Consider the following 17,537-nt stretch of genomic DNA (forward strand, 5'->3'; position numbering starts at 1 on the left):
TCAGTAAAAACGAGGACATACACATTTTCCACGAGCTCTCCCAACCAAATGTCTTCCACTAAGTTTCAAAGCACAGCTCTTACGCCCGTTTCTGCATTGAGTGGCGTCGGCGGCAGCGTGACCGGCAGAGCGAACGCAGAGGATGAAAGACTGCGAAGTGAGGAGAGTGCGAGGAGGAGGGGACGACAGTGGCGAGACAGGTTCCGCGGCGGCCACCAGCGGCACCACAGTAGTGCGCAACGTCGTGCGGTCGCCGATGACGTCATCACTGTGGTATGTGGTGAGGGTGTCCACTGATACCATGTATGGAAATAAAGCGCTGCATGAACGATGTTGCAGCGGCTGTTGCGGAACGCACCCACGCGCTGCCTTCCGCGGTCTCCCGGTCAGTGAGGCAGTCGCGCTACGCTCCATCTGCGGTGGTTCATGTGAAATGGGCTGCACGAAATTGTCCATGCCAGTCACGGAACTCACGGCGTTCTCTTCTTATGGTAAACCGTGTACCTATATACAAAATACCCTCAGCCAGTCTTTCTCCATAACACATCCATAGACCTCGTCTTTGAGAACGAAGCATTGGTGCAGCAAGTCGAACATATCTCTATTCACTTCGCCGACTACAAAGCTTCCTTCGTTACAATCGAAAGACTGGCAGAGGAGTGTTTCTTGAAGAAAGAACTGTGGAAAATAAAGAGCGGTATGCAACTGTACCTACATACATGTCTCTCTAAAATTGTTTGCCTCAACTTATTGCAAGATCAAAACACCTAAACAGCTGCGCTCAGAGTTCGCATTAGAGAGTATCGTAATAGTCAGTGAATTTTTTTCTTTTTTCATTTCTTTTTCTCTTTTTTTCTCTCCCCATGGCACATATGCTTTTGCCCACAGACTTCATTTTTAGTGCACCAGTGGCGAGTAGTGGAGCATGTCATATTTCTCTGGCACATACCCTCTAAGAACTGCGAACGCTCCTCGGGGAATACCGCATTTACACGATTGTAGGTCGACCCCTTTTATCTAAACTTGAAATCCAAAGTTGGGGGGGGGGGGGGTCGACTTACAATCAAAATCACAACTAGTTTCGGTTGTAAGGGCGGTTGTGAGCAAACGAGAAATCAGGCACGCTGTGGCATGGTTACGACATTATGTTTACATTCCGGCTCTACCTGTAACATATACCGTATTTTCTCGTGTACAACCCGCACCCTCAGACGCGATTCGCGGATAATTTTCTAAAAATGATCCCCTCGTACTGCCGCGAAGCTAGCTTTCTTGCATAGCTATGAAGCACTCCGTGAAGTCACCTTTGGATACCCAAATTCTAGTTCGTTTTCTTCGGCGACATCGTAAATAAATGTTCTTTATGAAATGCGCTCGCGCTCGTATTATTATTTTTTTTTTGATGTGCGATTTTCGGGGGTCGACTTACAATTGTGTAAATACGGTAACCTCAACACTCAACAGCTCCACTGTGAAAAGTGGGCTGTGCATGTCCCGCTGTTCAGCAAAGGATACTTTAACAAAATCTTCAGGCATTTAGGTGATGAAATACCTAAAAAAAGGTTGCAAAAGGGGAAAAACCTTATTTATTAGGCAACAACATGTGCGTCAGGAAAGGTCAGACAAAAAAAAATGCCACAAATTTCTACACGTATGAGAAGTGGTAGCAGAATACACAATAAGCCACCGGAGAAGAAGCGTCACCTACATTTTCATCTTTATATTGATATCTCGCTAAGAGGTTTCCCATCTCATCTGGCATACAATCTGCCACGTAATGTACGATGTGCGTTTATTGTGGCAAGAAACTGCACAGTTCATTCTACTAAACAGAAGTGAAAACTCTGCCGACACTGCTGTCAAATGCCATGCAAGCGACACAGTAACGCCGACAGTTCAAAATTTTAGATTTACCAAGCATGGTACACATGCTACGCACATCAGTGTCAGGGTAGCACTTTTAGGAACAAATATTCTCGCACAAGACTGAAAAATTTGCTGGCGGCCAGTCATTAAATCGAGGCAAAAGCACGTACAAAACTGTTAACTACACCTGGCTACGCCAGAGGCATTATCAGCAGCTGAAAGAAAAGCTGGAAAAAAAAACATTACCGTCCTCTGCAAATTGCCAACAACGAACTGGCAATTAGAGCTGGTGAAACAGATTAATGTCCCCATTATTCTGTCGTTGCATTTTCTGTATACTGGAGCCGCTGCTTATTCTAAACTAATTGGCTGCGGGTAATTACCCCAAAGGCTTTGTGCGATAGCATGACAACGGAACAGGCAAGAGAACATGGGCAACAAGAAAAAAAAAAAGAAAAGAAAAAGGCATATGAAGCACTCATGAGCCCAAGAGTTCTCAAGTGTGCAGCAGCGCGGCTGACTTGCACCACGCCTCCATACAAACCACTTCTTTCTTTACATAATTGATGATGCCAGGTGTGGCCAACCCCCTCCCGACAGCGCTAAGGTCACTCGGTCACCTCACAAAGTTCGTTGCGCACTTCACGAAGCTCATCGGTCCCTTTACGAAGTTCATCGCACACTTCACGAAGTGCATCTTTATCCGTGTCTTCTAGGCTTCGGAAGGCTAGGTGCCCCAGCCTTTACCAAAACCAGTTTGGCGCCTTTCGAAAAAGCATCAGTAGTCCACCAACGCCTTGGCCGACGACCACGACGAAGACGACGATGGTGGTTGTCGCGACCGGTGGCAGTCTTGCGGTGGAGATCGTGACCTTGATCGACTCCTAATTAGAAAGAAAATTCAAGCAATTAAGCTTACATGTCAAATTCATACATTGCGACCGAAACGGCTGTCGCTCTCTTAGTTTGTGATTTCTTGGCTAGTTTGCTTTGCTTTGTATTTACACGCCAATATTTTTGTTATCAGGTTATCGTACAATACGGTACACTCAACGAAACGCTTTGTGGTATGCAAAAAGAGAAAACACACTGCTCCCTACAAAAAGTGCATCACACTGTATAGCGTACATGGACTGAAATGTGACATCAAGACCTTTAGGATAACACCTAGAATGTGCAATTTATTAAGATAACCACAACGTGTCACAACGAGCCCAGTCGTTAAAGGTGCTGTTGGCTTTGATATAAGTGTCAGAGTCAAAATTATGTTAAAATGACACGAACTGAGGACATAGGAACCTAAAGTAGGTGCCTTACATATCCCTAAATTGCTGCATTTCAATCCACTAACGCTGTACATGGAAAGGTGCTTCAAATTGGAAGCCACAAGACCACAATGCCCACCCACCTTCGTCGAGAGTAGTACGTCGGATTTCTGGAGTACTCGATAGGGGGCGCATATGAAGAGTCGCCCGGGGGCCGGGGCTCAGGACTGCGGCTTGGGCTTCGCGAGCGGCTACCAGAGCGACTGGAATAGCCATCATGGCCGTCCCGGCTTCCATCCGGATCGTAGTCGTAGTCGTCCCTTTCTTTGTGCCTCTTCTCGCGTTCCCTAGGTGGCACCGGCGACAAAAACGAAGTCAGCCAGTGGACGCAGGCTCATAGCTAAATCGGCATCGTGTGCATCTCAATTGCACCAAGTTCTGTTGGTTTATATTGGAAAAAAGAAGTACGCGCACAAAAGAAAAGTGTGCCTCGTGAAAGTGGCACCAAGCTGAATTGTGAGTAAAATGAAGTGACTCCATGCCTTTCAAGTTCCAATAATAAGCCAAGTACCGATAATAGCAAGATCGTTGATAGGAGAAGTACACATCTGTAAAGTACTATATCAAAGTGTGATGATGTAGATATTGAAATGATTAGTGTGTGTGCGTCTGTGTGCGTGTGTGATATTAATGACAGATAGTATTCACGTACCACTTGTCTGCCTGCCACCCACGCACTGAAGTTAATTTCGTTCTGGTCTGTCTAAGCAATCCCAGCACCTCTAGTTTCAATCCTACTGACCGGAGTGGCTTTCACACGAACCGTGAAGCTCTCCATTGTAAACACACCCAAAGTCCAATTCCATAAGCACTGATAAATGACGGTAATCTAGAACACTTCTAGTTAATATAGAATGTAAAGAATGTGTTTGCATGCGGCACAACTTAATTAGAGCAAAACAGACTGCTTTATAGCTCTCACGTCTGTTTGGTTGATGCCGAATCTTCTTACACCGACCATTTCCTGCTATTTTGTATCACCTTCTTAACATGAAACCCTTCACTGAGGTTTTTCGATACCTCTGTTCAGACACCTAAGGCTAATAAACTTCACTGTTGCTGTTCCTCACCAACCAAAAAGCTTCCACGACCAAGTATCCTTTTACGCAGAGCCAGAACTGCATCCAGCACATCAAAAGGTTGTCGCAAACACTGGTTACGAGTGGCATGTTCTTTTGATGGGTGTGTGAGGTTGGTTCCATTAGTGGCATAGTCGGACAGAGAAAGTGCTACAATGGAATGAGGGTTTTCAAAGAAGCAGTCTCACAACGTACGATAGAAAACTTTTCAACTCTCATGAACAGAGAACCAATTCAACACTCGTGAAAATCAATGCCCAATCGTGTTTATCCTAGCAAGATACCCTCTAATGTAAACAACCCCGGCAGATCAGCAAGCTATAGCAACCGAAATGTAGGTAAACGTAAAAACCAAAACGCGGAGAATGATGTGATGTGGTGTTCTAGCAGTCGGCGGTGACAACGCGTAGAGAGAGATGGGGGGTCATGGCTTCTGCGCTTGGCACAGAGCAACGATGGGCACAATTACCATCTCTGTCATCATTGGATCGGGCCCGTCCAACGGGAAGATTTTCGGCGAAGGAGGAGCGCTTCGAGAAAAGATGCCGGACCTACCTCTGGCGCAGACGGAGGGCCATTCCCCGCAGCTCCTCGGCCCGATCCTGGTGGGTGCAGAAAAGAAAAAGAAAGTTCATAAGCCACTGCACTCCATGAAGGTGCATGACCAGCGAAGCTGCACGGTACAAAAGGTTCCTCGCCATGTAATGTGCCAGGACGGTCCCTCCCACCCCCCGTTTTCGCCCTCTCCCGCACCGCTAAAACCCTTGTTGCGCTGAAGAGGGCAACATGAGGGCAGCCGTAACGTCGCTGCTGCATTTACTTGGAACGAGAGAGATGCAGGGATGAAAGGGTGGCAGCTGCGGCAGTAGCGTCCGCGAAGAACCAACACGCACTCTTGGTTGCACGCTTCTCCCATTTTTCTGGCGTGTGCCTCAAGCCACGCAGCTCTTCCTTTTTTGGCCAAGACTGGCCGGATGCACTGCACCCATAGTTGCGCTACACCTTCCTTGCAACGCAATAGGCAAGGAGCATTTCCACACGCTGCTCTTCAGCAGACTTCACTGTTAACGACGGTGCCGAGTCGCTCATGCCGCTTGCAGCGGAATAATCTTTGATCCGTGGCTGTGACTTCAGTTGTCCCAAGATCAAGCTGCACATGTTTTGACAGGCCAACAGTGCGATTTCTGGCGGTAAAAACCGTATAAGCCGAGACTTCGACGCAGCTTGGCGCAATTTACACCATTTTACCAGGATGACGCAGTAAATTCAATTTGGCACACTTTCGCACAGTTGGTGCAAGAGTGGAATGGCTGATAAGGAAAGATGCCCGAGAGCACACTTACCCAGCGTTCCTGCTGAATTTTGTCCTGCTTTTCCCGTTCAGCCCGCTTGTCGGCCTTGTCTACAGGGTCAAGAAAAAGTTGAAGCAAAAGGGAGAGAGAGAGAAAAAAAAAGAAGAAAACAAGTAAGAAGTGTGTAACAAGATCTGTTGCAGCATGTGAAATCATTTGTATTCTGAGGTGTGCAGTAGAGATGTACGAGATGTCCCTGCTGACGTCGGGAAAGCTTGTACAGTTGAAGCCCTTTATAAAAAAACACTGATGTAAGAGACAACTGGTTACAGGAGAATCCGCTGTGCCGAACATCGAAATAAGAGTTGATCAGAAAATGAGAACACGGTACCCTACTTATAAGAGACGCCTCATATAAGGGCAGTAACGACTCCCAGGTGCATGCCTCTTATAAAGGGGTTCGGCCTTAATGTGTTCAGTTCTTTCTGGCGTCACAAATGTTATGGCTTGCAGATGCATAACCATGTGGCAGGTTTTGTAATCCGTGCGCCACGAGTAACTTGTGCTCTAAAATTACACCGCAAGGAGCAGACAGGAAAAAAAAGAAAGGACAAAAACAAATGATAGGATTCCGGATGCAATGTCGACTTGCCTAGTGAACAGCATCTAATTAGTTTATTAAGCTGCTGCTTAGCTGATTTTTCAGGAGGTATATAATATTTGCACAGAAATACCGCTACTGGTAACGAAAGACGACCCAAGACAAAACACTTCTCAGATATAAGCACTCATAAGTTTTTAACTATCTTTTCAATGGCTTGTCTACCATTACCTGGGACACGCTCTAGGATTTGTCAACTCACTTATGGGACTGACTGGCTGATTCACCTTTGAGGTTAAAGAAAACAATGCGGATCGCTTACACTGCTTGTTGAGGGCAGCCTGCATCTTCCGCTTGAGCTTCTCCCTCAACGTGAGACCACCCGCTCCACCTCCAGCCGCCGAACCGGCACCTGCAGGTGTCTAGAAACAAAGAACGGGGCACCAACAACAATCAGTCACACAGAAGCCGCCACTGAAATCACACACCGCGCACTCGTTCACGCCGCCATCAAAAGCGTGCAACGAGCCACAAGCTCACAAAAAGAAACGACAAAACGGGCTGCTGGAAACACAACTTGGTTCCACTAAAAGAGCTGTAGCCATTTTCCTAACGTGGCTTGAGCTACGACTTGTTTTTATTCCTAGCAACTAAGACTACATCTTGTTGCTGTGCAACTTTGTGTGTACCTTCAGAGAGGTAACAGGGTCAAGGGGGGGGGGGGGGGGAAGAGGTAGCATTTATCATCAACAGCTGTTTGCTGCCACACAGACATACAGACATACCATCTAAATTGCCTTCATTCTGTTCCAGAACTTGCTTACTACAATGTACGTGCTAGTGTGTCATCGTAGTCCATTCCAGTACCATTTCATTGGGATCAAATCTGTTAAAATTGCTTTTGGGTCCCATGATGTGATGCTTAGCATAGTACGAAACACACAACCCAGCATCACAGTATCAACATGGATCACATTACAAATATACACCTGCACAAGGATCCCTTACGAACACTGTCTACGACTTATGAATGCTGGAAGTCCAGTAGCAGACATTCACAAAACTTCCTAGACGCCAGATGAAACATGAAGACGGAGCAAGCACAAGGTAGTACAGTCACCGACCGATAAATTGGACACCGATAATTCAGACATGCTCGGTCATTCGGACAGCCGTGTGGCACCGCCAATGGCCCCACAGAAGTAATGTGTAAAGACGAACAATATTCTGGACAGTCGCCAGCCCTACATTCGATAATCCAGACCCTATCCGAGACTGTCACACACGCCGAATCAGCCGCCATTATCTCCTCCGGCACCCAGACGATACAAAGTATGGCATCAGAGATCAAAAACGAACTATGAGGCTTCATTTAGATCACGACTTTATGCCTCGGAGATTTATAATTGCAAATGCCAACCTTGGAGGCACTGCTCAACTGCGGGGGTCGCATCGACATCGCAAACATCCTATTCTGATTCCGGTATCCTCGCGCTGCGCTGCTATCACCATTCTGTCATTTGTGTCTGCTGTACAGCGTTCTGCTACATTCTGCGTGTGCATTTTTATTTTGAGACCTGGCAGCACTCTGTCTCAAGAGATCTGCATTAAATGACACCACTTTTGGAAATTTCCACTTTTGGAAGCCTTCTACAGTAAAAGCTTGTTAATTCGAATTCCACGGGAACGCTGAGCAATTTCAAATTAAACAAAATTCGAAATAATGAAAGTGAGCAAAAATGGGTGGATTTCGGGGGTGGGGGCACGAAGAATATTTATTGGCCAAAAAAGTCGGTGATGACAATCTGCTTCTTTTCTCTGAATGCCACAGCTGCAGCTCTCTGTTCCAGCGCGCGGACGCGGCGCAGGGAATCCTCTTCACCCCCTTCAAAGCTGAAGAAGAGAGGCGCCACATTAAGTGCCTCCATCACCGCAGAAGCTGACGGGCGCACAGGCGCTTCGTCATCTTCGTCTTCCTCACCTTCTGGCTCTTCAGCAACAGGCTGCGCACCGGCTACTTGAGCGATAATGTCCTCATCAGTCAGGGCACCACACACCGATGCACCGGTGTCAACTTCAACATAATTGGCAAAACGTGCGCCCCGAAGAGTGTCGCGCAATGCCACTGGCATGAGCTCCTCAGCCCGTCCACGTCGACGTCACAACTATCCTGCGCACTTCCAGCTGCAAATCCACTGTGGCGGAAACAGTTTGCGATTGTGGTCGCGGTCACCTGTTCCCATGCGCGCACCAACATGTGCATGGCAGTGAGCAGCGTAATGCCGGAGTCCTTCCTGTCGCCCGTGCACAAAATAATTCTCTCCAGCATGTGACGCCTATAAAAGCACTTGATGTTCCTTATCACACCCTGGTCCATTGGCTGTAGGGCCGCAGTCGTATTTGCTGGAAGGAACACTAACTTTGTTGCTCTCAGCTCAACGTCGACTTTGTGCGCCAAACAGTTGTCGACGACAAGAAGAACGCGTCTGCCGCCCAGTTCCATTCGCCTGTCGAATTTCAGTAGCCACTTCCTGAGTAGGTCACCTGTCATCCAGGCTTTCTTGTTTGCGGCGTACTCCGTCGGCAGTGACCGAATGTTTTTGAAGCACCGTGGCTTGAGTGCTTTGCCAATCACAAAAAGGGGAACCTTTTCCGTACCGGTCATATTTGCGGCGACCAGAACAGTGACACGCTCTTTGCTGCGCTTGCCGCCGGCACAGCTGTCTCCCTTGTATGTGATCGTCTTGTCTGGCTGCAACTTGAAAAATAACGCTGTCTCGTCAGCGTTAAACACATCCTGTGGTGAGTAGCTCTCCAAGTACTGCTGCAGGGTGTCGCTTCTCCAAGTAGCGCATGTTTCGGCGTCCACTTCCTTTGCCTCACCGGATAACGTGCGGAATACGTGGTTGTGCCGCTCCCTGAAACGATGAAACCATCCCTCGGAGGCGACAATGTCTTCAATGTCCAAGCGCAGGGCGAAATCGGCTGCCTTGGCCATGATGATAGGGCCGCTCAATGCGATACTCTGGGCTCTCATTTCTTTAACCCAGATAATCAAAGCCGACTCCAGTTCCGGGAACTTCGCTGTCCTTAGCCTTTTTCGACTGGCGCCAAAATCCTCGGCTTCATAGGCGTTTTCAATGGCCGTCCTGTTGCGTATGTAGGTTGACAACGTGCTCGGAGGTATGCCGTGCTTCCTCGCAATTTCGTATTTGCTCGAGTTCCCTTGGTCAACCTCTCGCAAAATCTCCACCTTCTCCTTGACAGTCTTCGCGCAGTAGTTTCCCCGCGGCATCTTGCAACTTCGATGCGGAATAAGACGGCTTGACGGCGCGAACGAACAACGTGCTCGAGGAACAAAGTGACGCTGCCGGGTGCGGCCTAGAACTGCTAGGACTACTCCGCCGACTCCTCAGCGTCCCGTGGGTCCCGCGTATACAAGTGGCGCCAGGCGCTGAGATAGCGGGAGGGCTACGGAAAAAAAAAAAATTGCTCCCTGGATTTCGGAGGCCATACTTTGCTCGCCCTTTGCTCGGAGGCCACTTGAAGCTCGAAAAAACCGGTCGTGCCACCTATCGTTCGGCCATAAAAGCTTCCACTAGTGTTTGACGATGATGACGCTCGGCGGCGCGCGCTTCGAATTATCAACAGAGGCGGCAATTTCTGTTCGAATTAACGAATCGTTTTACACATGGTCTCCTATGCACTGCGGACCGGACTGCGGCGACCATTTCGAATTATCCAAAATTTCGAATTAATGAGGTGTGAATTAACGAGCTTTCACTGTACTAGCATGGCAATGTGGCATTCAAAACACGAGTTCTGCGCACACAAAACATCCAATTTCTTGCTTACCACAAGACCTTTCTTGTGGCAATAAAACTGAACACAGGAGCAAATGTGGCACTTATAGCACACCTTATACCACACCTGTCTAACATAGAAGAGTGAATCTTTTTCACACTTGGCGGCAGTTCCACATCAACACCACTCAAGGCACGGTGATAGAAACACATGTCGGAAGACGTAATTCTTATAAGTTGAAGTTGGTTTCATCGTTTCAGCACAGTTTAATAGAGTTCAACTAATGTAATTTGAGGGCTTTTTCAAAGTCCAGAGAGGCGAATCTTGTTCCTTTTTTATTTTCCTTTTCTTTTGTTTTAGACTGGCTGTGGGCGGGGGGAAAGGGGAGGGGGGTGTAGCTTTCAAGTAGAAGAGAAAGTGAGACCAAGAGCTTACTGACTTTGGAGGCGGGACCTGGTTTACCCACAGAGACGTTGGGTCTGCAAGAGAAGGGAGAGACGGCGAGAACTATTACCACGACAAAAATTTATTTTAGTCTTGCACTAACAAGTCACACTAAAGTTCAAGATCGTTCATCCCCACACGAACTGTGTTCCCGATCTATAACAGGAAGTGGCATGGCGGCATGACAGTGTTTAACCCTTTTATGCGCAACTAATGAAGAACTGTCTGTAAATGCATCAAATTTACTCAACATCATTTCAAGGCACTCAGTATTCTGTTGCAAGAAAAATGATGCCATACTACATTGACCTACGTGTTTAATAGTAACTAATCCTAATTAAATTGTAATTAAATATCTGTTAACCTGATCGCATTCATGTTGTTCTTTCTAGGCTTGTGCGAATAGTAAATGTTAGGCTTGAAGCGAATAGTGATTTGGTGTAATAATTTCAAATCGAATTCGAATAGTATATATCACACATTATAGAGAAAAATGAGCATGTTTGTCATGACCCAACTAACCTGCACAACATTTTTTTTATTGAAACAAAGAAGGCACAAATGTCATTCTTTCTGGTTCAAAGGAAGTCAAAGCAACATTGAATAGTACAGTCGAATCCCGCTATAACGAAGTCTGATACAATGAAAACTTTGATTCCCCGTCAGCCTCCCATAGAAAACAATGCGAAAAATGTCTCGTCACAACCAATACTTTTCCTGGATACTTCCACTTCAACGAAGTTTTCGCGAGTGCTACCGCATAAGGAAAAGAAGCTTGCCTAGGATTGCTGCGCAATTCCGCTAGTAACTTGACGATTTCTTGTTGGCTCGTGACTTCCAGAGCTGTGCGGCTGCGTCGCAACACCCGTGTCTTCATCAGAGACATGCTTTCTGCCATTACACGCACATCCCGGTAAATTTTTCACCACTGAGATTCTCGGCGACAGATCGCCCATACACCATGATGCTGCCGGTAGGTTTGATGCGCGTGCGGGCCACGGTAGAATCGTTCTTCAAGAACTCCCACCATGTTTTTGACGTAGCGCTCAAAACAAAACTACCACTCGGCGTCACTAGCCCTGCGATGAATGACAACCGCGGCATTATGAAGGCACTCACGCGGCCAGCGCACACCTAGTCGAAGTGTAACTACATTCTGCCGCAGCCTCTGTGAACACAAATGCAGTCGTGCCGACGCATCATGGGCGACCACGAAAGTATGCATGCATCGAACGCGCACCGACTCAAAGCAATGCTGCTTGCCACAACGCTACAGACAAAACCGTGCTAGACGCGATCACTGATTACAATGACGCAGTTCTGAAGGTTCGCGCATGCCTACTAACGTCCGCTTCATTGTTCATTGAGGGAACGAGGGAACAGTGAGCGCTGTTTCACTGCTGTTGAGATGAAATTGTAATCCCCCTGCTGCAGGTGGTGCAATAACGTTTGGCTCGCATGTTTGCAAGACAACAGATTAGCAGTGTTTTCTGACTGTGTCCAAAAAGTGCTGCAAGGTGCCTTAAGTGTGAGAACGCTAAAAGAAGTGTATTGAGCGACTCTAAGACAGCTCTACGCTAAATTGAGTAATGTGATAGAAGGCGCGTGTTGAACTTCAAGCAGTGCTATATGGGACAACATTAATAACAAAAGTTCAGAAGATCTTGCCCTACCGGGAAAAATGGGGAGCAAGTGGAGCTTTGCATGTGCGTGCCTGACGCACTACTTTCCTTTCTTCTTCCATCGCATTGCACCATGCTCCCAACGTTTTTCTTCCTCCATGGCGAAAATTGGGCCTTCATCTATGTGCTTAGCAGTACAACATTTCAGTTGCTACAGGCAACGACAGGCATGCATTCATATCCAGGCAACAATGAAATGTGGCAACGTGAGATTAGAAGTCACCTTGATAAAAGACGAGACTGCCATATCAGAAACGGCTGCTCGCCAACAAGTCCACGATTGAGAGAGCATCAATTATTGGAAAACGGCACATACAAATGCAAATGTGACCAGCGCACCTTCGAGGGCTGCATTTCTGTACGCTAGCCGGCACTGGGTTTTTCACGTACTACGCCACTGCCACCGAAGTCGAACTCATAACTAGCTTCACTTGGAAAATGAAACAAAAAAAGAAGATAGATATTTACTTGATCTGAACGAATGTATAACAAGTTCAATGTTTACTTTCCCATTCGCCCCTCGACCTACCTGTGACTATTGTGACAAACACCAGCACAATATCATTACAACCAAGCCTTGTCACTGCAAGAAAACTTCACGTAAGACTTCAAGCACGGTGTAAACGAGCCAAAGAAATATTTTTGTCTTGTTGTTTGTCGATTTTTATTTGGTACCACAATAAAAGTGCCTAAGGTTCCTTTTTTCTTTTTCCCCAGTGGTAGATCTACAGAAAGAAATTTGCTTTTCGGGCACAAAACGAAACGGCTCGGTATCTTGCGGGACAAAGCAGATGAAGGAGAGGAAATCTTCAACAAGTTGCAGTAGAACCACGGTGATACGATCACGGCTCGAACAGGACATAGGAAGTTTTTTTGTGGTCCCGACTAAGGCCCATTACCCCACAATGTAATGGAGTATGGTTGTTGCAAACCGATTGTCACCCCACGACGTTTGATACGACGTATGCTACCGCGCAGGTACTGCCCGCGCTGTCGCGGAAGACGCGGCAATCATGCACGGCATGCGCACCGTGCCGCATCATAGCCTGCAAGATTGTGCGCGCGAATCTTGGAAGCCCTAAATGCATCTTCGTGTGCCTTCACGTCTAGATTACAGATGGCGCTGGCGTCACACACTTCTCCCTCTTCAATGCGTTGAAATTCGAGGCAGTATCGTACTGAGTTTACCTGTCCCCTAACACGTCGATCCAAGTCATGGCCTCGAAATCGAACAGGACCGAAAGAGGAGCGGAGGGTCTTGGCCAAGGAGCTAGGCCTCGCAACGGGGATGCGCACGCCCGCCAACTCTCCGATTTGCATGGGAGAAAACCTCCCGATTATGCGGGCACAGCCCTAAATCTCTTGAAAAACATCCCAAACACCACCGTGATAAGAAAATAATGACAACAAAGGGCAGCAGTTCTACAATTTTCTGGCCTTCATCTATCACGTGCAAAGCCCTCCTCGTCACTTTTGCTGCAGTACTCTGATTTCATGCGAAAAAGCGTCATGCTCTTGCTCTACTGCAGCTTTCTCACTATTTTTACGCAAAATAAGTACTGGATTTACGTATTCATCCAGAAAATGATAATGCACTGATGTATTAGACACTTGTTTATTGTTTTCTTGATACTTTCGACAATTCAGCATTTTGTTAATTCATAACTTTTATCCGGTCCCACAAAATCTGAATTAATGGGCTTTTACTGTAGTACGCTGCATTTCGATTCTCCGCAAATTCACCCACAGGCATGTCCAAGTTTCGGAATGGGAGTTTCGCAACTGGTATGAGTGAAGAACTCTGGTTTGCGTTCTGTCCTCTACACCACAACGCTTCCTCAGACATGAATCCACACAATAGTCAGTTACAACCTAAGAAAAAATGTCAGCTCCTCCCACAGCCATCGCTGTCCCTCCCACGGATAATTTGCATATGTGTTCCGTCCAATAGCCCTTGCTCATTTATGTGACGTTAAGCACTTCTACAGTGCTTCAGACAGTTGACTTTCCCGTACAGACACACGTCTGTCTTGCTTGTTTTAGGTCGGAAATGTGAACGTCCTAGTAAATTTCATCAGGGATTCTGACATCGCTGTTCAGTGAAACGTAATGTTTGAAGTAGCAATGACGAACCTTTAGCTCTTAATATGTGTAGGGTTTAATTAGCGGAGAGAAAGTACTTGCGGTTCGAGCAGAAACCAGCTAGCACAACTGTCTTTCACGGGTGAACAGCGGGTGCGCCGTGGTTGTGTGGGCGGAGCCAATACTTTTTTTCTGAGGTTGTAACCTAGTATAACTAGATGAAACCCCAAGATTCTGCCTCCCGTTTTTTGCCACGGTCAGGCCAAGCAGTGAAAATAATGTCAAAAGCCAGCTCACCTCACCGCGTCCGCCGACGGCCAGTTGCGACGAGTACCGTTGCTGGCACCCGCCGCGCCTCCCTGCTGACCCCGGGACCCTTCGCTGCTGCTGCTGCTGTTGCTGCGCGAGCGGTTCTTTTTCTTATCCTCGTCGTCGCTGCTGGTCAGCGACTTGGACCGCGACCGTGACAGGCTGTGACGATAGTAGGACTTCCGGGGCGGGCTGGGCAACTTGCGTGGGGCCGGCGGCGGCGAAGATTGCGAGCGCGACCTCTGCTCCCGGTCGTGACCCTTGGGCGACCTCGGAGATGAGCTGGAACGTTTCCGGCCACGACCCCAGTGCCTGGACCGCGACCTGGATTGTTAACACCAAGTTGGTTTTGTTGTTCACTGGCCTGTTAAGCCTGGAGTAGGCCTTTATGCATGCATACTATTGCCATGACGATGATGATATGTGGGTTTTAATGGCGCAAGGGCCATCATACTATTGCCAGTGAAGTTCAAATTATTCGGTGAAGACCGGTTTCACGATCGAAATATCGAAAGCGTTAGCCCAAAGTAATGCACGAACGCTGGCCAGGACGTCCACCCAGGATCTAACTGAAAAGCCGAATTAACAGCAGCCAAAAGTGTGCCGTACCAGCAGAAAGCACACGTTTTTTTTTCTATAATAGTCCCTTTAAGATTAGCTAAAAAATCACTGGATAATACAAGAAAAAACGGTCTGTTTATTTCTCGCACCTTGACCGGCTACGTGACGAAGTCCAACGACCCCGGTGGCGCGGCGAGCTCGGTCGTGGTGACCGCGACCGTCGCCTGGAACCCCGCCTGGGACGGTACGACGCACGACCTCGGCTGCGGCTTCTACGACGAACCCTGCCACCAGATGATGACCTAGAAGGAAATAACCGAGATAACCAACAGACACAAGTTCAGGACAGTCTGTTTCAGCTCATAGACCCCAAAGGCCCCCGAGGCATCATTACCCAAGGGTGGGATTACTCCCTAAACAAACGTAACAAACACAAAGGCTGCACATGTCACGCTAAATTGACACATCCAATCCAGCTTCTAAGAATACTAACAGCAGTTAAATTGCGATACTGCTGGGAGACGTAACGGTATCCGTACCAAGCTTATCCACCATTGTCACAGTTCACAAAGCACAGAGGTTTTATTATGAGAAGTGGAATGTGATCACAATATGTGATATGCGACTACTGTGATCGCAATATGTTGGAAAACCAAACCAAGATAAATTTACTAGAGATACAAACAACAAAACAGCAGCATTTCTCAGCAGATGAGAATTCAGACGCTGTGCTGGAGCTCTTGGGCAAGCTACAAACGATGCTCATGGAATCGTGATGCAAGATACGCAAGTAAATGCAAACCATTTTTAATCTTGATTGGGTCAACTATGCCATGTAAATAAACATGTTTTGGAGCATAAATAGCGCGAAGTATCGCGACATTAAGGCTCACTGCTCACATGAATGCCTGTCAGTGCTTGGTTCTCGAATGATGAATTAATTCCGTTTGCTGTTAGAGCTCCATGAACTTAACTTACGAAATGATCTGCCACAAACGTATACTAGCTCCAAGTTCACGATAACGACTCCAGAGGCGGCTTCTTTGGGTTCCGCCCATGCAATGTGGTGCAATGTCCGTTCATTCTAGCGCCCGCCCACTAATTCGAACTCCACTGAATTCGAACAATTTTATAGTGCCCTTCAGTTCAAATAAACGAGCTTTTCATTCTAAAAAGACAGGGCGTGCAAACGCGGACACAAGAAAGAAGTAAGGACACCGCAAACGCCTTACTTCTTTCTTGTGTCCGCGTTTGCACGCTCTGTCTTTTTAGTTTAGAATGAATACTTACCAACTAGCTCAGCTTTCTGTTATTCTAAACGAGCTTTTACTGTACAAAACGGCAGCCGACTGAGCATCACCGACCACTCGAGACGATAACGCGGGTGGGCCACGCAGAGCGTGACGGTGCACTCTCTTAAGGGGGGACGCGGCTTTCGTATCGCGAAAAATGGCAAAAAAATCGATTTTTTGAAAATCACATTTTCAGTTTCTGTAGCCCTTTTTATAACCGATTCCAAAATATCTTCACCGAAAACCGCGTAGAAGTGCTATAAAAAAATTGTTGCGCCTGCCGAGGTGGCGAAAATTATTGGGGAAATCGCAAAAAAACACTGATTTTCAAAAAATCATAGCTCCGCAACGACGCCACCGGGCGCCGATATCTTGGGCTCAACGGAAAGCGCATTTCTCCATCTTCAAATTCCCCGCCGCAGCTGGCTCCTCCCTTCGAAAACAAGCGCACAAAAAGCAAATGTTCGAAGGTCGTTTCGAGCCCTCCGATTGGCCGCGTCCGCCATGTTGCCCCAGCGCGCCTCGCCATTCGTCCGATGCTCGCTCCGGGAGATCGTCGTCTGCAGCTCATGCGTCTCGAGCTCATGGCTGTCGAAAGTCGCGCTACTTCGTTGCGTGTTCGCAATCGCTCTGTGTTCACGGCTCGACAATAACTTTGAACAAGAACTACGTTTTAGTTTGGAGCTACTAGCGGAAGCTCGGTGGGATTACGATGGCGCGCCGCACTCGTAGCGAACATCGCAAACGAGTGTCTCGGACCGACTCTCTAGCGTTGACTCGTCGGATCCCTGGTTGGAGGTTCTGCTTGTGCGCACTTCGGACGTCGTGGACTTGTGACGAAGATGATCGCAGGACGACTCTTTGTACTCGCGACCGGCGCGTCTACTGCTCGGAGTCGTCACTAGGCCTAACTCCGCTCACGGCGTCGGCACGCGAGACGAACCACGAACTTTGCGGGCAAGAGCAACGCGTTAGCGGACTCGCGGCAGTGTGCTTCTTCGCAAGGAACGAAGCGCATCCCCCGCCGGCTTCTTGGTACAGCGGGTGGTCATTTTACGCATCGGCAGTGGACAACACGGCCAAGCTCGTCGCGCAGCGGGAGCGCGTCGGCGTCCCGCAATGCGAGACCAAACACGTTGCGCGCCTATTTTTCGTCGCCGCACTTAGGCATATTGCGCATCGTCACCAAATGCCGCCACC

At 47.8% G+C, this 17,537-nt stretch overlaps 1 protein-coding gene across 4 annotated transcripts in view; it reads right to left on the reverse strand.

Annotated features, from left to right (window-relative positions):
• Window positions 1–1,546: 1,546 nt before the first annotated feature.
• Window positions 1,547–17,537, reverse strand: part of LOC119373951 (CLK4-associating serine/arginine rich protein) — a 46,789-nt gene continuing 30,798 nt past the window's right edge. Inside the window, exons 14-21 of one of the 4 annotated variants that reach the window (XM_037644012.2) lie at window positions 15,195–15,347; window positions 14,473–14,808; window positions 10,407–10,446; window positions 6,486–6,585; window positions 5,614–5,672; window positions 4,826–4,872; window positions 3,275–3,478; window positions 1,547–2,750 (exon numbers count right to left, since the gene is read on the reverse strand). In XM_037644012.2, coding sequence (XP_037499940.1) covers window positions 2,645–2,750; window positions 3,275–3,478; window positions 4,826–4,872; window positions 5,614–5,672; window positions 6,486–6,585; window positions 10,407–10,446; window positions 14,473–14,808; window positions 15,195–15,347 — 1,045 coding nt within the window. In that variant the 3' untranslated portion in view covers window positions 1,547–2,644. Of the gene's footprint in view, window positions 2,751–3,274; window positions 3,479–4,739; window positions 4,873–5,613; window positions 5,673–6,485; window positions 6,586–10,402; window positions 10,447–14,472; window positions 14,809–15,194; window positions 15,348–17,537 lie in introns of those variants that run through there. The other 3 variants (XR_005180029.2, XR_005180030.2, XR_007414341.1) reach the window with 3 other exon arrangements.

This window comes from Rhipicephalus sanguineus, chromosome 11, assembly GCF_013339695.2.
Source record: "Rhipicephalus sanguineus isolate Rsan-2018 chromosome 11, BIME_Rsan_1.4, whole genome shotgun sequence".
In the NCBI taxonomy this organism is placed as follows: domain Eukaryota; kingdom Metazoa; phylum Arthropoda; class Arachnida; order Ixodida; family Ixodidae; genus Rhipicephalus; species Rhipicephalus sanguineus.